The sequence below is a fragment of the Pongo pygmaeus genome, chromosome 1 (genome assembly GCF_028885625.2).
Source record: "Pongo pygmaeus isolate AG05252 chromosome 1, NHGRI_mPonPyg2-v2.0_pri, whole genome shotgun sequence".
NCBI classification, from domain to species: domain Eukaryota; kingdom Metazoa; phylum Chordata; class Mammalia; order Primates; family Hominidae; genus Pongo; species Pongo pygmaeus.
The window spans coordinates 41813435-41838086 of NC_072373.2; the positions used below are offsets into that span (position 1 = coordinate 41813435).

Here is a 24652-nt window from a genome sequence, read left to right on the forward strand (position 1 = left end):
AGTAGCTGGGACTACAGGCATGTGCCACTACACCAGGCTAATTTTTGTACTTTTAGTAGAGACAGGGTTTTGCCATCTTGGCCAGGCTGATCTTGAACTCCTGACCTCAGGTGATCCACCCGCCTCAGCCTCCCAAAGTGCAGGAATTACAGGCCTGAGCCACCACACCCAGCCTCATTTTAGTTTCTTGGTAAGTCTTCAGACTGCTTATGCAGCTTCTGAATTGTCTCCAGTGTTTGAGGTAGACGTCAGCCTGCACCTCTCTAGGCCTGGTGTGACTGTGGCTCTCCCATAGAGCAGGCCATCTTGTTCTTCACTATTCTATCTCTGTCAGTCCTTTTTAGCTCCAGGATAAATGGCTCTTCTGACTTGATGACCACTACGATACTCTCCACTCATATTCTGTGTTTCCCACATGGCTTCCTTCTTCTTTGCCATGAGGCCCTTTATGCCCTTGTCTTTCTGTGAGGAAAGCTGGAGCTCCAGATAAGGAATAATCGGCCCTCCTCACATAGCCACAATGACTTAGCTTATTGGCCACACCCACTCAAGGAGGTATGACTGCATGATTAATCAGCCCAACTCCTTCCGAAAGAAGGGACCTCTGCCTTCTGATTATTTAAGTTTATTACTTATTTTTCCCAATTTTAGCTATGTGTTATTTCTAACATGAAAATCAATGGTGTTTTGTTAGAGAAATGTACTCACTATCCTGAAACTACCTTGGCAAAGATTCTGAGAGTGAAAGAAATCTAACATGGCTGACTTCATCTTGCTTCTAGCCTCTCAGGTGGGCCAGCTTTGCTCATTCCTGGGTGTAGGCCAAGCTAACCATGAAAGGAATTTAGTTTATAATTTAACTTTGGAGCAAGGATAATAACAGTCTCTTCCTAAAACTAGCTCCCTCCTTGCTCAGGACCTGAAAGCTAGTGAAAGGCCAAGAGATTGGGATTAGGAGAGGGACCTGAACTCTGCTAAAATATAGGCATAGGTTTTATAATCCATTACTGCTCCCAGATTTGTGACTTCCCTAATTGCTCCTATAGATAACATCACAATTGTAGAATGTAAGATTGGTCTTCTGAGATGTTTTTCAGGTTTTTGCATTTGGCAACTGATTGACTCTACCTGGACCTGTGACTCATGACTCAACTGGTCCTGTGGCCCCCAACCAGAGGTGGACACAGCACATGAGGAACATTTCCCACACCCCCATCCCCAACCAATCAGTAGTACCGATTCCCTAGCTCCCTTCCTACCAAATGATCTATAAAAACCCTAGCCCCTGTGTTCTTGGGGAGACTGAGTTGAGTGATAACTCCAGGTCTTCCATGTGACTGGCCTTGTGTTAATTCATCTCTTTCTTTACTGCAATATACCATGATCTCAGGGAATTGGTTTTGTCTGTATGACAGGCAGGAAGAACACGTCAGACAGTTACAATCCCAAGAAGTGAAACAGGTCAAAAATAAAAGTTTAGAAAATGTTTAAAACTTTCCTGGATTACACATATAGAATAGGTTTTAGTGTGGGTTACATAGATGTTTGGGAGGTTTACCTCCCTGACCTTTAAGTCTAACAAGGATCATGATCTTTCTTTCTGCCACATTTCTGGTAGCCACTGGTGAGAGAGAGAATGGTTGTGCCATGGACATTACACTTTAAAAGAATATGAAAAAAATAGGAGGCAGGTTTTACGAGATGGAAAACGTGAAGAAATGCTATATGGTCTGAGGTTGCTTAGACTATACAAGACAATCATTTCTAAAGAAATAATTTTATGAAATGGTTATTGAGTCATGTTTATGCCTGAAGATGATTAATATGAGGAAATGATCTTAAATTATGTAGGTGAAACAAATCAATAGTTAGGCTTGGGAGTCTGACCCTCTAGTTGATTAACAAGGAATGGGCCATAAGTAATGAAGAATGACATGGTTAGAAGGGTGGAGATATTCAAATATCTTCAAGATATTAAAGTATCTTGAATACTTCCAAGAAGAAGAGATAATCATTTCCCCTGTGTGGTTTTAACTAGAGACTGATATAGATACAGGAAATTAGAAGCCCCAACTTCTTTAATTCAGACTTAGTAATTTTTTAAAAAATTAACTCACTGATTATATGGTACTTAATGAGAAACTTTAAGAGAAAAAATGTATTGACACAAGTACTTTGTTAAGGTAAAGTGCCCAGCTACTTACCTTTTCTTTTTGTAATGGAAAAGAACGAAGAATATATGTCAAGCCGTAAAATATAGAGAACATTAGTTAGGAAGGATGGATATTTAAATTTAAATATCTACTAATTCAGTATTTTCCCATGAAATTGAGTTCCTGACTAGGTTGTTTACAGCAAGATCTACTATGACAAACTACTTTTTAAAAAGTATATTGGCATCTTTGTGAAATATCAAAACTTCAATTTCTGTAAAGCTTGCAGGGAATTGTAATTGTTTAGGATATTTGCTATAGAAAACTGTTCACTTAAAAGTTACAAATTCAGTTTTTCTATGGGTATAGAATTTGCTCATCAACCATATAACATTGATATTATTGATTCTGGCCTCATTGAGGTTGTTATAATTCAATCAACCAGTACAAAAGCTGTGTAGGTTCTCCCTGTCAAAAACGTTTCTTTATTCAGATCTTAGTCTTTGCAAGTTTTTTTTATTTCAAGTTTAAAAAATTAATGATGGCTGGGCCCGGTGGCTCACACCTGTAATCCCAGCATTTTGGGAGGCTAAGGTGGGTGGATCACTTGAGGTCAGGAGTTCAAGACCAGCCTGGCCAAGATGGCAAAACCCTTTCTCTACTAAAAATACAAAAATTAGCCTGGTGTAGTGGCGTATGGCTGTAGTTCCAGCTACTCAGGAGGCTGAGGCATGAGAATCGCTTGAATCTGGGTGGCAGAGGTTGCAGTGAGCCAAGATTGTGTCACTGCACTCCAGCCTGGGTGACAGAGCAAGACTCTCTCTTAAAAAAAAAAAAAAAGTTAATGGTGTTTACAAAATATTTGTTTATATATTAAAATACCCAATGGAAATTCTCAGTTCTTCCCCACTGGCAGCCTATGTGTGTCATATGATATGTGTGCCATAAGTGACCCAATCTAACTTCTAGTGCTATGATAGGATCTGGGCTTAGAAGTCAGTGTCTGCAATATCTTAGCAAAACTAGGATATCAACAGTCTCATGAACAAGTTTTTAAAAACTCCTTCTGCCTACTTTCTCTCTCTGTAAAACTCAATTCCTTCTTAAAATGCTGTGTGTGTGTGTGTGTGTGTGTGTGTGTTTTGAGATGTAGTCTCACTCTGTCACCCAGGCTGGAGTGCAATGGCACAGTCTTGGCTCATTACAACCTCTGCCTCCTGGGTTCAAGCAATTCTCATGCTTCAACCTCCCGAGTAGCTGGGATTACAGGTGTGTGTCCCACCTCACCCAACTAATTTTCTGTATGTTTAGTAGAGACGGGGTTTTACCATGCTGCCCAAGTTGGTCTCGAACCCCTGGCCTCTAGTGATCTGCCCACCTTGGCCTCCCAAAGTGCTGAAATTACAGGCATGAGTCACCATACCTGGCCAAAATGCTCTTTTTTTTGTTATTATTATTTTTTTAATTGTTCTTAGTATCCTATATACTTCCTTTAGTGTGAATACCTCTTTGTCTATACTGTGTGTCAAGGACCTTCTTTATAAGAAATACCACATCTGTTTATGTAGCAATGGGTTTGTTTGTCTTTTACTTTCTTTTGACTTCCAAGAGGGGGTAAGTACAGTTTACATTTCTTGGGATAATATGGCTATACTTACCCTTTTCTGTGCTTTAGAATTATCCAAGAGAGGAAAATGATGAATAAAATAAAGAAGATCGTACCAGATAAAGTGCCTAGGCAGTAAAACAAGGTAATTAAATGCATGGAAAATATAACTTACAGGTTTTAAATTCTATCTTAGTATCCAGTCCCACTACAGATTACCAATGCTTTTTTTTTTTTTTTTTTTTTTTTAAGATGTAACTATACATTCTGCTTTACTCTGGGTTTCTATAGCATTAGTCTTACTCCCACAGGGTTATTATAGTTAAGGTGTGAGCTGAGCTGTTTTGTAACCTTTAGTCCAACGTCAGCTTTTCCAAAAGTAAGTGAGAACCGCGATGGGGCAGCTGGCCACCAGCTCTCCATGGCCCTGCCCATGTCTCTTGCCTAAGACTTAACACAGAGGCATTTCATTGTGAAAATACTGGAATTCTCTCTCTTGTTGAATTATATATTTAAGTCATTTTGTCCATTTATTGATTGTTAAAATGCAGAGTCTCCACAGATAAGTAGACCCAGGCTACCCCATTCTGTGGTCTTGGGCAAGTTACGTAAACTCTCTGTGTCTCAGTGTCCAGATGTGTAAAAAGGGATGTAAGAGTAATATGCCACAGTATTCCCTTGGAAGCAAACTCTATCACGAAACTATTCTTATTTAGGCAAATCACAGATATGGGCTCAGAAGACTGGTCTTGTGGCTTTCTATTTGTGCAAATGAGCAGGATCACCATCTGGAAGCATACTCCAGGTTACAACTGAAAGAAGAAGTTGCATTCTCCCACCACATTCAAATAAAGAATTTTTGACACTGATGAATGATTATTCATTTGTAATGGTTCAAAGATAGTAAGGAGCCTTTGATGAAGGTTATTTAGTATGCATATGATGATGCCAGTTTCACCGTATCGTGGCCTAACTTGTCATTATTTTCTTTCTAGTTGAACTTACAACTCAAGATATTTTGATCTCTTTACAACTCAAGATATTTTGATCTCTCTTTTTACATTTCATTCATTATAGGTAGGTACTTACTGTTATAGATGCCAGAATTCCTCAGCAAAACTTTCATAAAACTTACCAACTATGAGAGCATTATGTGCACCTAAAAGGAAGACAAAAGTCACAAAACATCACTCTGGCATACAACGTGATTGAACAGGACCTCTCAGCCAGTGACAAGTCATCCTGATTTTTCTTCAGGACTCAGTCTAATATTTTTTCTAATGCAAAAAGCCATTGGTTTCTTCACATTCTCTCATTTTACCTTCTGCACTTAGAGAAGACTTTAAAAAATTATTATTAATACAATTACAGAAGAAAATTTGTAATACAGAACTAAAGAAAAAAGTCACCCCAATCCTAGTACCCAAAAAATGTTTTGATACATTCTGTTCTGGTACATTTCCTTATATGTGTGTTTTCACATAATTATATACTAGAAATATAAGTTACAACAAAGGGAAACTAACATAATCTAGTAGATGCATCATAGTGTATTCAATGACTTCTATTGTGCATTTAACTTGTTTCTAGGTTTCTGTCTCATGAAACCCTTAATAAAATGCATAAAATATTCTAATATTTTACATTATTTCCTTAGATTAAATTTCTAGGAGGGCTAACTGGCAGGAATAGTTGTATTATTTTCCACATACATTGCATAATTGTTTTTCATAAGAGTTTTTGCAAATTTACAATAGTACCTTCAACACACAACAATATCAGTTTCATCACATCCTTGCTTTTTATTGGGTGTTCACCTAACAACCTTTTTATTCTTAATTTAATGGACAACTTTAAAAAAATGTTTTGCTTTTGTCACCTAGACCAGAGTGCAATGGAGCGATCTTGGCTCACTGTAACCTCCACCTCCCGTGTTCAAGCGACTCTCCTGCCTCAGCCTCTTGAGTAGCTGGGATTACAGGCATCTGCCCCCACGACCAGCTAATTTTTTTATTTTTTAGTACAGATGGGGTTTCACCATGTTGGCCAGGCTGGTCTTGAACTCCTGACCTCAGGTGATCCATCCGCCTCGGCCTCCCAAAGCGCTGGGATTGCAGGCATGGGCCACCATACCTGGCCCCTTTATTTTATTAATATCAATTTTGTTCCACTTATTTATATGTCTCTTCTTATGCTGGTGCAAAGTGACTTTTGTATTATTGCTTTATATTTTGTTCTAATATTTGATACAGTTGGTTCTCCAATGATCTGAATTTTCTGTCAGTCCCAGCCAGATCTTCAGAGTACTCCAAAAGCATTTAGTAAGTTATCCAGTGAGATTTTTGCCAAAAAAGCAAATATAATTTGATATTAAGGGAGTGTCAAGCTGATAATTTAGAAATATTATCTGTGAGTTATATTAGCATATTTACAGGATTAATTGTAAAACTGGATCTTGAACAATCTTGGTGTAGAACCATGTATTAGAAGAGTCATAAGAGATGGGGAGAGGGGAAAGTGTAGCACTAACTTGGATTAAGAAAGGCTGTTCATTATTAATTTTGCTCATCTGCTCCATGATGTGGGTAGTTTTCTATCTTACAGTACCCTCCAGTTGCCAGCAGAGGGCTACTCTTCTACAGAGCTCAATGTTACATAATTTCTAAATCTGTTCTATTCAGCTGTGCTAGCTTAAAATCCTGTTCCCTCCAGTGGTGAGGGAGACAGGCCGGCTGCTCTCTGCAGCTTGGAAGGTGCTCCCTAACTCATGCTGAAAACATTTCTTGTAAGGCTCGTAGGCTGTAAATAAATCATTACTGTGTGGCTCATGCAACCACAAAGTGATATAGACAAAAAAGGTGCAGAGCTGAAGTGAGAAGTATGAGAAGAGGAAGTCTGGCCTTACTCTCACTATGGGAGTTTTGGAATAGGTGGATGCTCATATTGTACTCTACAGCTCGTAGCATATGCCATAAACATCACACCACACTTGATGCCAATATGGATGAATGAATGAGGAATAACCATGACTGGGAAGGTCCCACATTCCTTGCACTTGCACTTACGAGAGGTACATATGGCCAGAGGAGGGTCCCATCTGTCATCCGCCTGGCACTGGCTCCAGGGACTGCCTTCCAGAGTATACCCATCTTCACACTCCAAAGTCACATAATCTCCATAGTGATATACTTTTTTCATTTCTAACTCCTTCGAGATTCCATTCATAAACAGTGGGAAGCTACAATTTACTTCTGAAATTAGACAAATCAGAAGGAAATTGATATTTTATTGTTGATTGTTGGTTTTAACTGCCAGAATAGAAGGGTCTATGACTCCAAAACCTATTTTGCCTTTGGCTAAGAGGAAGCATGTTTTTAAACATGTTACTAATCTTCCTCCTCCAAAAACCTTATGATTTAACATTTTCTGACTCCCATTTCTTAATGTAAAGTAATAGAATATGGGATGTACTGTGCATTCACTTTTGATTAACAGCTCTGCAACTGGAAAGCTGTGGAAAGATTAGGAATTAGGCTAACAGTGATCTAGCCCTGGAGCCACTTGGGTCATGCTGTAAGGAAACAGGAGTACCATGTTAATTCTCTCTGGCTTCACAACAAATACTGGCACTCTGCTCTATATTAAATGAATAATTCTGGCCAATTTCTGCACAAAGAACAAAAGTTAGTAAATCATGCTTGTGAATTTAAAATTTATCTTTTTTTCAAAAAGAAAAACTTTTTATTTATTTATTTATTTTTGAGTTTCACTCTGTCACCCAGGCAGGAGTGCAGTGGTGTGATCTGGGCTCACAGCAACCTCCACCTCCTGGGTTCAGGCAATTCTCCTGCTTCAGCCTACCGAGTAGGTGGGATGACAGGCATGTGCCACCATGCCTGATTAATTTTTGTATTTCTGGTAGAGACGGGGTTTCACCATGTTGGCCAGGCTGGTCTCGAACTCCTGACCTGAGGTGATCTGCCCACCTTGGCCTCCCAAAGTGCTGGGATTACAGGCCTGAGCCACCGTGCCCGGCCTGAATTTAAAATACATCTTTCTAATTAATTTACTTTATTTCCTTTTTTTTTTTTTTTTTTTTTTTTTTTGAGACGGAGTCTTGCTCTGTTGCCAGGCTGGAGTGCAGTGGCGTGATCTCAGCTCACTGCAACCTCTGCCTCTGGGTTCAAGTAATTCTCATGCCTCAGCCTCACAAGTAGCTGGGACTATAGGCGTGCACCACCAGCCAGCTAAATTTTGTATTTTTAGTAAAAACGGGGTTTCACCATGTTGGCCAGGGTGGTCTCGATCCCTTGACCTCATGATCTTCCTGCCTTGGGATTACAGGTGTGAGCCACCGCACCCAGACTACTTTATTTTGTTTAACTTATCCTTTGTTTTACTTTCTTTTTCTGCCCAGCCATCAGTACATCCTTCATCTTCAAGCACAGACTTCTTTTCAGTTGTAATAGTCTCAAAATTAAGCCTACAATATTTTTTTCCTAGATACAAACCAAGAAGGCAAAGTGGTATTTCTTGAAGTGTGGTCTGTGGTCTTCCTGCATCAGAGCATTCTGATGAGTTTGTTAAAAATAGACTTTTGACCCCACTTCAAAACAGAATCAGAGGCCATGGTATGGAGTTTGAGAATCTTTTTAACAAGGTGATTTTGTTAATGCTCTGGATGGAGAAGCACTGCTGTTGACCATGCAAAGAGGACAGTTAATAAGATGAAATAAATTTTATGTAAATGAAAAGAAAGCAGTTGCTGAGAAGAAAAAAATATTATCCCTTTCATTAAGCTCATTTCAATGTCTCAGCCTTACAAGCCTCATGCATTAATTTTCCATACAACCCAGCAAGAATAAGGAATACCAAGAAATAAGTCACCTTTGCAATAATGATCCAATTGGCTCCAGACTCCCTGGTCTGTACAGAAAATGAAGCCCATTCCCACTAACAGGTAGCCAGGGTCACAAATGTAGCTGACTGTCATCCCAGGAAGATATAGAGATACGTGTCCTCCAATGTAATGCCCGTTTTGGATCTTGGGTGGATGTGGGCAGGCTAAGAACAAGTTCCCACACAAACACAAGAAAAGACACTCAGTTAAACATAGACATATGAACACATGAACACATCCAATATCTCTGGCTATTAGAGGTACATGAAGACCTGAACCAGCCAGGTCATAAGCCACTCACTCCTATTTGATCAGTGAAAGATGGGTTCTCTAAACCTAGACCTCTTGACATTTAAACACTACCCTCTACAGTCTCTAACTTCAAACTAGATCAGACGGCGGAGTACTACAGGGATCGACAAGCTACTGATTCAGTGCTGTTCTGTCCTTACTGGAAGATGGAGCTGGTGTGGGCAGTCACAGCCACACATGTGCCTACAGTTGTCAGGTACTGTCGTTTAAAGCCAGACTAATATATCAAAGGAATGAGCTATGGAGGCTAAGAGTACAATCTCTCTTTACATATATATATATATATATATGTATACGTATACATATATATGTATACATATATATATATATACCTTATATATATATATATACACCATATATATATATATATATATATATATACACCTTATATATATATATATATATACACACCTTATATATATATATATGTACCTTAAGTTCTAGGGTACATGTGCACGATGTGCAGGTTTGATACACAGGTATACATGTGCCATGTTGGTTTGCTGCACCCATTAGGCTAAGAGCACAATTTTAAACTCTGCTTCTCCAGGGCCTCCTGAGTTCCCTTTGTTAATGTTGAGGTGAAGGACCAAACAAACATAGTCAGTGGCTTGAACAAACCCTTGGAAACAACATAAAAAGTATAAATCCCTACGTCTGAGTTTCTTAAATTACTTTTATAGCATTATCAGTTCTGAAGTAAATTACATATCAATGTGTACTTTTTGCACAGCACATCCATCTCTCCAGGATAAAGATAACTCATAGTAGTAGAGGTGGAATAAAAGAGTATTTTCTTTAGCACTTGTTTTCAGTACTTTGAAAATATTCTCTACAAAATCTGGACCTCACCAGTTCTCTTCACTGTCCACCCCCTTCTCTCCTTACCATCCCACCCTCCTCACCCCATAGGAAGGACCATCAGAATACCAATAATTGAGACAGCGTGCCTATCTAGAACCCATTTGTCATTCACTTGGAAGGTAGTTCTGTCTCTGACATTCATAGCAAAGCCATTTTCACAAGCAAAAATGACTGTCACTATAGAAATATGGAGGTTCTTACCTAGATATTCTGAACCCATTTAGGATATGTGGAAGCAGGTACTAACCAGCAGGAACAGAAAGTTCACAGCGAGGGGCAGGGCTGCTCCAAACCCCATTCCCTTGAGGGTCACTTGTGCAGCGGATGGTGCTCTCCCCAATGAGGTTGAAGGTCATCCCTCTGTCTGGGTGGGCGTCGCATGTGTAAGATATTTCTTTTCCATAGGGAATATCTCCAGAGGGAGTTCCTGTGTGTCTCCCATTAAGGATAGCTGGAGGATTTGGACAAAAGATTTCTAGAAAGAAAACAAGAGCTTTAAGTTCTATTAGAGTTTCACTTAAGATGACTGAAACAATAGTGACCTGTGACTGTGCGTTTAGAAAGAATATAACTTTTAGAAAGAATATAACTAAGGTAGATGGGATTTAAATCTGTAAGGCTTTTGTTGAGAGGCAACTAACTGAAGTGAGGCCTAAATTACAGTTTATTGCAAAAGCCCAAAGACAGTGTTCCTGGACCACCCAGGTACCTATGTTCTTAATGAATTTGGAAAGTAATCGTTTGTATTTTTTAAAAAAACACCCATTTGGTTGCCTACTTTAACTCAGGCATAATAAACTTCCTAGGTTGACAATGAGGTTCAAGACAGACAAAGGTTGGTCATCAGAGACCATAAGTTCCAAGGAAATCTATGAACTTGAATAAACATGAACTATCATCTTTAGCAATGTAAATGTTTCTTGGTGATTCAAGACCATTATCATCAGGACCAATACCAAATTTCCAATGGTGTCATCAGACACCAGTAAGGCCGTTTTTACTCAGATTAAATGGTGCCAAAGAGCCTTTTTTGATTTCTTCCAATTAATTAGCCATCATTTCTTCCTCCTTTTAGTCTGCTTAGAACAGTTCCTTCCCTAAAAGCAATTGATGCTTCTAGTTTGATATGAATTTAGGAAGAGATACCCAAGTTTATCAGAATTATGTGTATACAAAAGACCTAGTACATCAAACAATGATTGACTTCTCATGCTTGAATTTTACCTGTTCGTGTTTTCCTAAGTTTATTTATATATTTATTTTCAGCTCTATGTGTCTCTGTAAGGTTGAATTTGTTGAATACTTGAGTTTCCTCAGGTATTGAATGTTCTTCACCATAATACTCACCATAAAGTATCCAAATTGATTTCTATAAGTTATTTTAACACAATACAAATTAAAATAAACATTTTCCAATAATCAGGAAAACAAGGTTTAAAAAATTCTTGCCTTGCTTTAGTAGACAGAATAGAATCAATCAGTAATGTCTTGGTATGTCAAACATGTACTTTTATCTAAGAGTTTCTGAATTTTTTCTGAATTTTGGCATATTTTATTTAAGCGGATGGTTTGGAAACTTAGGACACCTCATCATTTCAGACACTGATTCGTCATCCCAGCTCCTTCCACCGTACTAATTTATCATATAACTCTGTTTTATTTTCTCCATAACATCCCTATTTAACTACCATTTTATATATTATAATTTTTAGAATTTTGTTTACTTATTTATTTCCTTGTTCATAGTCTGCTTCCCAACAAGAAAATACATCCCAGGAAAGTAGGGAGGTGTCTTCACTCTTCATTCACTATTCATTGCTTTTTCTACACATGGAAAGTCCTGGCACATGGGAAACCCTATGTCATTAAATACTGCAGGCTAAAAAACAAGCTGACTAAATTGTTTGTGATATGTGAGGGGATAAAAGAACATAAAAATTTGGCTGGGCATGGTGGCTCACACTTGTAATCCTAACACTTTTGGAGGCCAAGGTGGGAGGATAGCTTGAGCCCAGGAGTTTGAGACCAGCTGGGGCAATATGGCGAGATTCTATCTCTACAAAAAATACAAAAATTAGCCAGGTGTGGTGGCATGCACCCGTAGTCCCAACTACTGGGAGGCTGAGGTGCGAGGGTCATTTGAGCCCAGGAGGTTGAGGCTGCAGTGAGCTGTGATTGCACCCCTCCACTCTGTCCTGGGTGACTGTGTCTCAAAAAAGAAAAAAAATAATAAACATTTAAGAAAGATTCCTTCTTGATAAGAAAACTAAAAATAAATGACTGACTAAAACATGCTGCACCTTTATGTCACCTAGTTTCTTGCCACACATTCCCCACAAAATTAAACACTGTCATTAAACTAAGTGATTTGCAGATTAGTAACAAAAACACATGTCAGAGAAGACCTACAAGACCCTTCTTGAAATTCTTCCAGCAAAGAAGTATTTTTATCCATAATTTAGTTAAGTAAAGATCTAGACAACAGGTGATGCCATGCGGAAAAACATGCTGGAAAACAAAAATAAGGAGAGCTGTACAAACTACATAGTTCTTTCTACTCACGTTCACACACTGGAACACTGCTATTCCAAAGGGCTTTCATTCCAGCCAAGACACAATGACTAGCAGACCTGCCTTTTAATCGGAACCTAAAGAAAAAAAAAGTGGTAGCAAATGTGTGAGCAATTCCCATCTCTCCCTTGATTTCTTCACTAATAGATGCTCAGCTTTCTCACTACCATTTCCTCCTTGACTATCATTTGGGTCTTAGGTTCAGGCCCAGTTAAAAGTCTTAGTTCATTAGGGATCTGAATTCTTCAGTAGCTGGCAGAAACTCAAAGGCCAATTTATTCTAAAGAACCATGGTACCCTGTGACTGGCAAAGCAATTAGAGCTGTTGTGCATAATTGCCATATAAACTTCATAGCCCAGCATCACCTACAGAAGGCATGAACACAGAACCATACTTCTCCATGGGCACAAGAGCCATAACCTTCAGGTGTCATCTTTCACTGATGGCTCTCTGACATCCCGCTTATTCTCATTAGTGGGTCATGAGGCAGAACAGCTCTCGATTTGATAAGCAAAGCCAGGAACATCTAGAAAGAGAACAGGCACTGTTCTTCTTGCCACTACAACTGTAACAGGCCATAAGAGGCTCACAGAAGCATGCTGAACCATGCCCTCTAAGAAAAAAAGAAGGGAGGGGGGAAGAGTCTTTGCACCCACCCCAAAATGCCCAACTTATTATTGAATCCTGCTTCCCTTCTGAAATCTGAAATCATTCTGAAATTGGAAATCATTATTAGGTGGTGGACTTTGTAAATGCCAAAGATTCCTTGGAAATCATTAAAAATAGCTGCTTAATTGCCCAATCTAGTTATCCCTCCAGACTCATAGTGCACACCACCAAGAGTAATGGATACACATAAACAACTAATAATACCACTTGAAACTGATAGAAGCAGGAGGCAGACAAATCCTAGGCAGATGGGGCAGATCCCGGTGAAACCTGACCTTCAAACTGAAGACAGTTTAAAGCCTAGCTACAAATTCCAGGTAAATCCATGGACTGGCTTGAGAACCTCTCTTCCCATTTGGTGTGCTTTCCTCTGATTGATCCTCACTGTTCATCTAGTTTACACACATGTGAGCTTCCCTAATTGGTTTTTTACACTGTTGTGCCCACCTTTGAGTGGTGTCTTTGTTTTAGTCTTTTTTGCATAGTCACAAACCAATCAGCACAGGCTCCCCATTCTGTGTCCATAAAAGCCCCAGAACCAGCCACACTGAGAGAATGATCCCCTGACTTCACCTGGGGTCCACCCTCGTGTCTCGTCTCCGCTGAGAAGCTGTTTCGTCACTCAATAAAACTCTTCTCCACCCTCCTCACCCTTCTATTGTCAGCATAACCTTGTTCTTCTTGGATGTGGGACAACAACTCAGGACCCACCAAACGCAGGTACAAAGAAGCCTGTAACACTGTGGCCCTCCATCCTCTGCTGTGGGAGGGCAGCTGTACCACGCGAAAGGAAGCAGCAGCAGATCAAGCCAGAGCTGGGCGACAGGAGATGTGGGGCGACAGGATTGACAGAGCTGTTAAGCACACTGCCATCTGTTGGGCTGCAGGCATTATCAAATGCTAAGAGCCATTAGTGTGCTGTAACACCTCCTCTGGGCTTTGGGGTCATGGGCACCCCTGTTTGGGCACCACCACGTTCCCTTCAGTGCAACATGCCTGGTCCAGCCACCAGGACTGCTCAGAGCCCATTCTTGTGCAGGTGCTTGGAGTGGCCAGCTGGACCCCACACTCACTCACTCACACATCCCCTCTCACCAGGGGCTGAGTGTGCAGTCATGGTGGCCCCGGGGTCCCAGTCAGAGCACCAGCCAGATGCCGCCCAGTGGGCCAAGTATCTGGGGTGTTTCCTGTGGTGAGCCTGGGCCCAAGCAAGGCCTGGGCAGGGGCATTGCTGGCCGGAAGTCACTGGCTGGCAAAGTGGCTGAGAAAAATCCTGCATTAAAAGAATTACCCTGGCCATTCCTGACCTGAAGATATATTATTGGGTTAAAACACACTTATCCATGCACTATTACAGATTCCGCTATTGATTGGTTTTAAGTTTCCTAAGACAACCTCTGCCTTACTTCTTATGGTGCAAACAATTTTTGTCTTATTCATCATTTTTTTTCTAGCATACCTCTTATAAAATTATGTTCTTTTGCCTCCAAATAAATACGTACCCATTCATTTCAAGTTCCAACTGTGTACTCAAGATCAGTGACTGTATTTAGGTTTGTACCTGACATTGAGCTGTATATGCCATTTTCTCATTGCCTTCTGAAAGTGGTGCCACTTAGTCCCTACCCTTATTTCAAAACTACCCTTCCATAAATTAATCTCTCTGGGTACTTCTTATCTACTAGGTCAGCTCCTTTTTTGGATTAACCCCTGAACTCAAAAGAGTCATTCTCCACACTTGGTCCTTGGTTTCAACCCTGGGTCACACTCACCCTTCATCGCAAACAAAGGACACCTTTGCCCCAAGCTGGAGATTAAGTGGAAACAGCACACGGCCATGAGGGAGTTGGCCCAGGAAGTCATCACAGGATTTCACTAGAAGAAAAAATAAAACAACAGGAGTAAGTCCTCCTTGTGAGGGGGGAAACAGAGCAATCTGGAAGCCAGAGAGTCGAGGCACCTGTACATCTAGGGGCTTCAGGGCTCCAGTCTCCCTGGGGCGTGCAGTGCAGAGATGCAGCCCCTCTGAGGTCATAGCCGGGCTCACAGCTGTAGAACACTTCCTGCCCAGGTGAAAAGTTGTCCAGATGGCTTGGGGTATGCTCACCATGCAGGATTTCTGGAGGTGGCTGACACACTGTGGAAAGGACAGTTCCAGAGCACTTGTTAGATATGGGGGAATTTACTTTGCTATATCTTATGCTTGCCAGAGAGCTTAAAAATCGTCATTGCAGAGTGCAGCTATTAAAAGAGAAGATTGGTAGTTCAGTAGCCACATCTCACTAACAAGGAAACTAAGGAAACTAAGCAGAACTGTGACTAGAATCAGTCTCTCCAACACCTTGTCTGTGTTTTTTCTACTGAAACATGTTCTGAAGACTATAAGGCAGCATATTCCTCTTGCTTTCACCTCCTGGTTATGGAGCACAGAGTTGTGAGTGCAGGTGGTTTGGCCACTCTTCCACTTCCTACAGAGGCAGTCCCTCAAGTTCATGTGTAAGGCAACAGCAAGGAATACTGTTGCCAAGGTCTCATCTAACAGACACCTTCACCTATTCTTCATTTTCCTCACTCCCTGTCCCTCTTTCAGTCAGCACAGGGCTGAACTGTTAGCTTCCTTTCTGTCCCTGTGACCAGTCCTAATTCTTCCCACTTCATGTTTTAAGCCAGTCATTTCAGCTAAGAAAAGAGGAGGCATCAAGAACCAAATCGCAGGGATAGGGGGTGAGGGTAGGGATGGGAGGTGGGGACAGTTAATGGGTACAAAAAAAAAAAAAAGAAAGAATGAATAAGATGTAGTATTTGATAGCATGACAGGGTGACTATAGTTAGTAATAACTTAATTGTACATTTAAAAATGAAAGAGTATAATTGGATTATTTGTAACACAAAGGATAAATGCTTAAGGCCATGGATACCTCATTCTCCATGATTATTTTACATTGCATGCCTGTATCAAAACATTTCATATACCCCATAAAGATATACACCTACTATGTACCCACAAAAATTAAAGATTAATAAATTAAAAATAAACAAAAAGAACAACCCCCCCTCAAAGAAGAAAAAGCTACAGACTTTTTAGTGATAGAACGTATTGCTTAGACCGTATTTTAACCGAAATGTTGGCTGCCTCCATCCACAGGACAATTGGTGTGTTCTCAGGGCATCAGAATGCATTTGAAACTAGGCATGGTGGCTCAGGCCTGAAATCTCAGTACTTTGGGAGGCTGAGACAGGAGGATTGCTTGAGGACGGGAGCTCAAGATCAGCCTGGGCAACATAGCAAGACTCTGTCTCTAAAAATAAATAAAAATTAGCCAGGTGTGGTAGTGAGCACCTGCAGTGCCAGCTACCTGTGAGACTGAGGCAGGGGTCTTACTTGAACCCAGGAGTTAGAGGCTTCAGTGAACTATATTTGTACAACTGTACTCCAGCCTGGGCAACAGAGTGAGACCCTCTCTCAAACAAACATACAAACAAACAAAAAATCAAAAAACCTCAAAGAATGAATTTGAGCCTCAATCTGAACAATATGTAATTATATATCAAGTATTATGTGTGTGTATATATATATTTGTTTGGATTTGAGCAAAACACTTTTTCTGAGCTTCAGTCTTTTCAATTATAATGAGAAAAAGTTGAAGTCCAAGGCCTTTTTGATTTGATGCTCTCATTTTGGTCCTCATGGCTCACTTGCCTACTGCCCCACTCCAGGGATAGAGATATGATCATCACTGTTACACATTATTATTCATGATACATTCCACTGTACATTATCATTAGGCTCTGGAGTCAGAGCCTTGGAAAAGTTCTTTAATATCACTAAGACTCAGTTCTCTCAAAGTAAAATGGGGATACCAATAGTAGCTACCTCATATATTTGCTGTAAATGTTACATTTAAAAATGCATCTAAAATATGTCTACTATAGATGAGAGAATAAGCCATTACTCTGAGACAATAACAGAGATAACAGACAGTGAAGATACTATTATGTTTATGCCAATTTCATAGTCCTTACACACTTCTTCCTTAATTTCAACAACTCCTGTCATCTATACGTACCCTCACACCCAGCAAAGTCTTGATGGGTCACACTCACCCCTGGAGCAGTGTGGCAGCTTGGGCCCCCATCTGCCGTTGGTCTGGCACTGCACAGTGTGGGACCCTACCATGACAAAGCCGGGCTGACATCTAAATCTCACGATCTCACTGGGGGAAAAGAAACTCCTATTTCCTGGTACTCTAATTCCATTTTCAACTTCTGGAGCTCTGCATTTATTAGTAGAAATACACCGAGGTGGAGGGCTGCTCCAAACACCAACTTGATCATCTTTGCTGGTGCAATATATTGACCGTTCTCCCACGAGCTCAAACAGCTGTTCTCCATCTGGTCCAGTGTGGCACTGGTAAGTCACCACTGTTCCATTGTGAAAAGATGTTCTATTGTTGCTGTAGAAGTCTCCATTGGATATGGTTGGAGGTGGCTCACAAGATATGACTGGGAGAAGGAAGAGTGTGGTAAAACAGCTTATTTTTTAATAATGAATTATTTTACTATGAATTTAAATACCAAATGCAAATAATCCAATGATTTTCTAAATGGAATTACAATACTGTTATTTTCTTAAAATATTTGCTAATAATCAGACATTTTTACCTAGTTGAAATGTAGGTGTGTATGATATGGGTTCTGCTCATAATAAGTATTTCACAAAAAAAATCCATTTTTTTTGGGTTTACATATTTATAATTTTAAGTGGATAATACATGTGATTTTATCACAGATTGTTAAGGTACTTATCTACTGCTGGACTATTTTTTCCTATAGGTTATTAAAATAACCTCTTTGCAGGTTAAATATACCACTTCTGGCATTATTTATCAAGAAAAAGAGAGAAAAGGAAATACAAAAGATAAGGCATGAAAAATGAAATAATGGCAGATTTAGGGGCAATAAAATGATAAACGAATACTGTGTTCTATCATAAGGTAATAATATTCACATATTGGCTAAGTGACTACACACACATACACACATAACCAGTATTGACTCAATTAAACGATCACTGACCTATAAATGTAGAAGTGGACATTTTTTTATAAAAGATAACCCCCTACAAAAAGTGCCATGCCTTGAAAACTTCGTATAGTAAACTGACAATTCTTTGATAATTTGAATTATTTCATAGAATTTCAAGTTCTTGGCAGGTATGGGAGTCACCTTGTATACATTCTCATTCATTTAATCTTTAACAGTCAATGTTAATTTGGGGGGGAGGAATATTAGTGAATACAATGAACACATTCATTGTAGGAAATTTATAAAATATGGACAAAGAGAAAGAAGAAAGTGAAAATGGTTCAAAGATAACTATTTGTAACAATTTAATTATATCCTCTTAGATACATACGTGATACATGCATATGTATGGATGGATATATTTTCTATACTACCATATTTGGTGGCTGAATAATAATCAGTCATGTAGCTACATAGATGTACTCTTTCCACTTGGATGAGGCATCTCAACCTTTAATTCCTCCTGGTGCACTTTTTTACCTTTCTTAAAAACTGATAGCCATTAAAATATGCCTTATTTCTTCTACTAGCTATTTTCAAACCATGCTGAACATTTAGGTTGTTTAACATTTTCCACTATCACAAATATTATTGCATTGAGTATCTCTGGACCAAAATCATGGGACTATTCATGATTATTTTCTTGTGCTAAATTCTGGGAAATGGAATTGTCAGTCAGAGGGTATTTACTTTACTTTTGTTTATATTGGTCATTAGCTTTCTGGAAGTCTGTGCCTACTTTTGCTGCCATCAACTCTGTGTGCGATGCCGATTTCTTCACAGCTATAACACTTTGCCAATTTGCAATCATTTTCCCATGTTTTTAAAGTTTTGGAGATTCATTGAAAAATATCTTATGGGAAAAATGGAGGGTCAGCTAATCAAGAACAAATACAACTAAAGACATGGGCCTAAAAGATTTGAAGGAGGATTAGAACTCAAAATGATCAGAGGCTTAGGAAAATTGCTAAGAACTGGAAAAAGAGTTCTTTTTATTATTTGGATTAGAATAACAAGAAAGTGAGTAGCCTACTTTGTGGAATTGTAAACTGATGATAGTAAGAGTTGGCAAAGACAGATCTAATTTTGTCTAATGCCTTTAAAATGTACTCATTAAGGACAACACTCTCTATACTGGAAATGTTTACTATTATAATAGGAAAGTAGGGCATTTTGCCTAGGTTCAAACCCACAGTTTCAGATAAATCACCTTTTAAGATAAAGAAAAGCCAGGAAGACCATGAAGCATCTGACTCCTATTTTCAAATATCTGAGAGACTACTTTGTGAAAGAAGGATTCAATTTATTCTTTGTACTCCAGGGGCAAGTCAGGATCACATGGAGGAATTTGTGGAGAAAAGTATTTCAACTTACTCTCACAAATAGGTGCCTTCTTATCCCATGTGACATTATTGCCTGAGACGAGACAAGTAGTAGATGGGGAACCAATGAGTCGAAACCTAAAGCAAAGGATAGAAAATGATTATACGCTACACGTATTTCCCATTTAACTCACCATTTAGAAAATAATAGCAGGTAGACATTAGACATCACAGGACAGATTACACATGGCAGACCTCGGAAGGAAGAAACCCCATCTCCATCTGCAAATTAGTCCTTTCTTTTTAAGGACAAGCTGACATTTTGACCTCTCCAATTCATTTTTATTCCTAATCCCTCACAACTGAATGAGATATTTCCCTTTTTCTTTACAGGACATTTTTGTACTTAAGTCTTTCAGAAACCTTGCAGTTATTTTATCCATGTGTACTTCCAGCAAGGAAATGACAAGCTCCTGGATTAAGCAGGGAAAATATCTTACTGAAATACATAACACTATAGCACCTAGCTTAGAGACTTTCAAGTTTTGGGGGCTCAGATAGTCTCTTGCATAAAGGAAAGAACAATGGATTTACCCAGAAGAGTCAGTAAATGAGAGCCAGAGGAGACAGCTAAACACCCCTACACTTGAAATGTAAAGGGCAGAGATACTCACCCACTTTGCCATAAAGCCATCCAGAGTAGGCCACAAAACGTAGAATGTTTTGTCCTTTAAAAAATTTATTAGGTATCCATAATGTTACTGTGAGCAATGTCACAAAGAATGCGGAGCAAAGCTATTCATGTGTTCTGGTGTACAGCAGGCCTAAACTTGACCAAGTAAAAATTAAAGGGTAAAATGGAGTGCCATATAATGATGAGGCAGTAACTGCAACAGTTAAGAACTTTTCCTCTTGATTATGTAAGAAATGTGATCAGGGCAGTAACCATTTGTGGCAAAGACTACTGGTGCCATCCCTAGTATCCACTTTCCTCTCCTTCATTAGTAATGGAACCCGCTATTTTTAACTGGGCCATTGGCCACCTGCAATAAAGGTTTCCCTTCTCACCTTTCCTTACAGCTGGGCATAGCCATGTTACTGACTTCTGGCCAGAGGATGTAAGTGGAGTGTCTTGTGCAACTTCTGGAAAGTGTCTTTAAAGGAATTGGCCTTTCCTTCTTCCCTGTGTCCTCTATACTGGCTGGAGTTTGGACCATGAGATAAGATGGACTCTCATTTTGAAGAGGTCAGAGTAGCAAAATGGAAGGAACCCAGCTTTCCGTGGATTATGGAGTCATCGTATAAACCCTGGACTGCCTACTTTCGTGATTTTTAACCTGAGACAGAAGTAAACTACTATCTATGTTTGAGATCCTGTTATTTTATTTCTTCTGTCTTTATAGCTGGAAATCCTAACTGATATACCAGCTCTTCCTGAAACAGTGACAGAAAGCTAAAGGGAACCGTGTGACTATGGCAATGACAGTCAATGTTTTTGTAGACACAGTGAGTCTCTTTTACGTTTTAGGTAGTGATTGAATTTTACTTATTGCTAGCCTGTTTAGGCTATGGTATAAAATCTTTTCAAGTGTGCCAAGAAAAAAAATCTTGAAAATTGCTGCAAATAAACAAGTTGAGAACCACTGGAGAAAGGAAAGAAAAGGATAATCCCGTTATTACCTGTGTTTTCCTCTGCCTGTCTCCTATCATACATTTAAAAGTTGTCTAAGAGCACAGGATCATGGGGGTCCTCTGACTTTTGACCTCCTAGAGGTTGTTTTAGATGTGTTCGCTGTGACTAAGCTAGATTGTTGGAGCCAAAATGTGAAGATGGTTCCAGCCTATGTATGGCTGAAAAAACACAGTGAATATTTTTTTAAATTTGATTTTATTTTTATGAACAAATAATAATTGTATAAATTTATAGGGTAAAATGTGATGTTTTGATATATGTTTCTGTTGCGAATGATTAAATTAAGCTAATTAACATGTCCGTCACCTTACATATTTGTTTTGTGTGTGTGTGTGTGTGTGTGTGTGTGTGTGTGTGTGTGTGTGTGTGTGGTGAGAATATTTAAAATCTACTCTTCTAGCAATTTTTTTCCTTTTCTTTTTCTTTTCTTTCTTTCTTTTTTTTCTTTTTTTTTTTTTTTGATAGAGTCTGTATCTATCACCCAGGCTGGAGTGCAGTGATGTGATCTTGGCTTACTGCAACCTCTGCCTCCCAGGTTCAAACCATTCTCCCCCCTTAGCCTCCCAGGTAGCTGGGACTACAGGTATGCGCTGCTATGCCTGGCTAATTTTTGTATTTTTTGGTAGAGACAGGGTTTTGCCATTTTGCCCAAGCTAGTTTCTAACTTCTAGGCTTAAGCAATTCGTATGCCTCAGCCTCCCAAAGAACTACAGGCATGAGACACTGTGCCCAGCCAGCAATTTTGAAATACACATTATTATTAACTATAGTCACCATGTTGTGGAATAGATCTCTAAACTTCTCCTGTCTAACTGAAACTTCGTGCCCTTTGACCAAATCTCAGCTCCCCACCTCTCAGTGCCTGGTAACCACCTTTCTACTCTCTACTTCTGCGAGTTCAACTGTTTTTGATTTCACATGGAAGTAAGATCATGTAGTATTAGTTTTTCTGTGCCTAGCTTATGTAAAAAATTGGCAGTGATAAAGATGGCATTTCAAGACACGGAAAACTGAATTATTCATTAATAGAACAAATATCTGAAAAACTAAGCTAGATCTCTGCCTCATGACATTCATCAAAGCAAAATCCATGCGTATCAAAGATTAAATGTCAAAAATAAAGCCATAGAAGAACTAGGTGATTTAGGCAAATGTGTTTCTGATTTGAGGCTTCTATAGACATACATTGAGGAAAAATTCTACTATGAACAAAATTGATAAAACGGAATAATTACAAATAAGCCTTTCTACATACAAATTTGAAGACAAACCACAGAGGAAAAATAATAAAAACAACTCTTATACATCAATTATAAAAAGGCAAACACCCAAGTAGAAAAGTGGTAAAGAATTATGAACAAATAATTTACAAAGGAAAAATGGAAATAGTCAAATGAATATATGAAAAGTTTAGCTTCACTTATAACATGATAAATACACTTCAAAATGCAAATAAAATGCTGTTTTTGCCTACTAGATTGGCAAATTGACAAAACCTGGTAGTAATATAAACTCAAAGAAAGAGTCACTGTTGTGACTCACTCCGTAGGTCAAAGTGCGGAGGGCACTTTGGCAATATGTACTGAAAGGCTTAAAATCGTGCATAGCCTTTCACACAAATCTGCAAATCTTGTCTCTTGTGTAGATGTGAAGATCTGAATCCTTAAGCTGTCTTTGAAGTTAGTGAAGTCCTCATCTCATTTCTTTTCATGTGTGCAGGATTGTGCATTGTAGTGTTTTTGCTAACAGTTGAAATGCGAAACCACTTTAATTCCAGACATTAAGGACTTTGTTAGGTAGGTTATGGACTATCCAAGTAATAACCAATATGCAACCACTAAAAATGATGTTGTAGAGTAATATATAATAATTAGAATAATTATACAATATAGTTCATAAGTATTAAAGAGGGCTACAAAACCATGTACAGTGTAGTCGTTTGGTTTAAAATATATCTATATATAAAGATTTAAAGCTGTTAAAATTTTACTCATCCTTTCAGGAAAGGAACTGCATTTGTTTGAGAAACTACTTGGAGAAAAAGTGGGGACTATATGCAGACAGAACAATTCTGTTAAATACAGAAGTAAGATATTTATTATTCCAGACAGGGAGTCCTAGGGAAAGAGCCTAGGCTTCAATAAAAGAATTTTACAGACGTGGGACATCAGGTGAGGAAAAATTACAACATAATTACACTACAACATATTTGTGCCTTAAAATACCTTCCAAAATAAGCTAGGCACAGAAGAACTAATACCACATGATCTTTCTTATATGTGAAATCTAAAATAGTTGAACTCATAGAAGTAGATAGTAGAAAGGTGGTTACCAGACACTGAGAGGTGGCTTTCAAACCCACCTCTGATCTGGTATCAAACACCCTTCTTGTTATTATCTCAGAATATTCTGTTGGTGGGTCTCAGGACATTTACAGACATCTTGTCAAATTAAAAAAAAGAATGTCATTGAAACTGATAGGAATTACATTAAATTTGCATACTAATTCAGGGATAATTAACATCACCACAACATTAAATCTTTTAAATAAAATATTATATCTTCCATTTCTTCAAGTATTTTTTTATGTCCCCCTCTTTTAAATCTTCTGCTTATAAGTCCTATATATTTCTTGTTAAATTTCTTTCTAGATGATTTTGTTTCTGTTGTGAATGGTATTTTTCCTCCTTATATTCTATTTGGTTGTTACCTATATAAAGAAAGTAATTAATTTATAAGTATTTATTTTTTACTAGATATCTCACTACTATTTCCAATTCTAATAACCTTTCAAATAATTCCTTCGGGTTTTCAGGTAAACAACCATCAGTTAATAATAAATTTGCCTTCTCTCTCTCTCTAGCTGTATCTATATGTATATCTCTCTAAATATAGGGGGCTGTCATGTTACTGGTTTGAATTTCCACAACTACTTTGAATAATAGGAAGGATGCCGAGTGTTCTTTTCCTTTGAACTTTAATTATATTCAAGTGTGCTTTTAGATTTTAACCATTCATTATGTTTTTTGGCATTAGAGAGTATATTTATATGACATTTAAGAAAAGTTATACTCTTTAATATTGTAGGTTTGTGGATTTCCTAATTTGGAACCATTTCTGAAATAAACTTACTTGTTCCCCTTGCATAATTCTTTTAATATTGGTTTTATTTAATATTCAATTTAAGATTTTTAGCATTTATGTTAGCAAATGAGCCAGAGATTTATTTTATTTTCATTTGTAATCTTTGGCAAACTTTAATTATGGCTATAATTTTATTTCTATGTTCCATAACAGTTTAAATAATATTAATACTTGGATTATCTATTTCTTGAAGTTTAAAAAAAGATACAAAACTGGGGCCATTGTCTTTTTTTGAAGGTGCTTCTTTGTGGTGGCTTTAAATATGTCCACAAATTATTTTATACATGTCCCTTCAAGTGATGGAGCCCAATTCCTCTCTTTTTGAATGTGGG

The 24652-nt window shown here is 38.5% G+C and overlaps 1 protein-coding gene across 1 annotated transcript in view; it reads right to left on the bottom strand.

The window, feature by feature from the left end:
• CR1 (complement C3b/C4b receptor 1 (Knops blood group)) overlaps positions 1 to 24652 on the bottom strand; it is a 164629-nt gene that overhangs the window by 14775 nt on the left and 125202 nt on the right. The window contains exons 49-58 of the mRNA XM_054485890.1: positions 19536 to 19621; positions 17181 to 17579; positions 15037 to 15213; positions 14849 to 14951; positions 12398 to 12483; positions 10083 to 10310; positions 8647 to 8823; positions 6825 to 7010; positions 4895 to 4918; positions 3812 to 3887 (exon numbers count right to left, since the gene is read on the bottom strand). Coding sequence (XP_054341865.1) covers positions 3812 to 3887; positions 4895 to 4918; positions 6825 to 7010; positions 8647 to 8823; positions 10083 to 10310; positions 12398 to 12483; positions 14849 to 14951; positions 15037 to 15213; positions 17181 to 17579; positions 19536 to 19621 — 1542 coding nt within the window. The remainder of the gene's footprint in view (positions 1 to 3811; positions 3888 to 4894; positions 4919 to 6824; positions 7011 to 8646; positions 8824 to 10082; positions 10311 to 12397; positions 12484 to 14848; positions 14952 to 15036; positions 15214 to 17180; positions 17580 to 19535; positions 19622 to 24652) is intronic.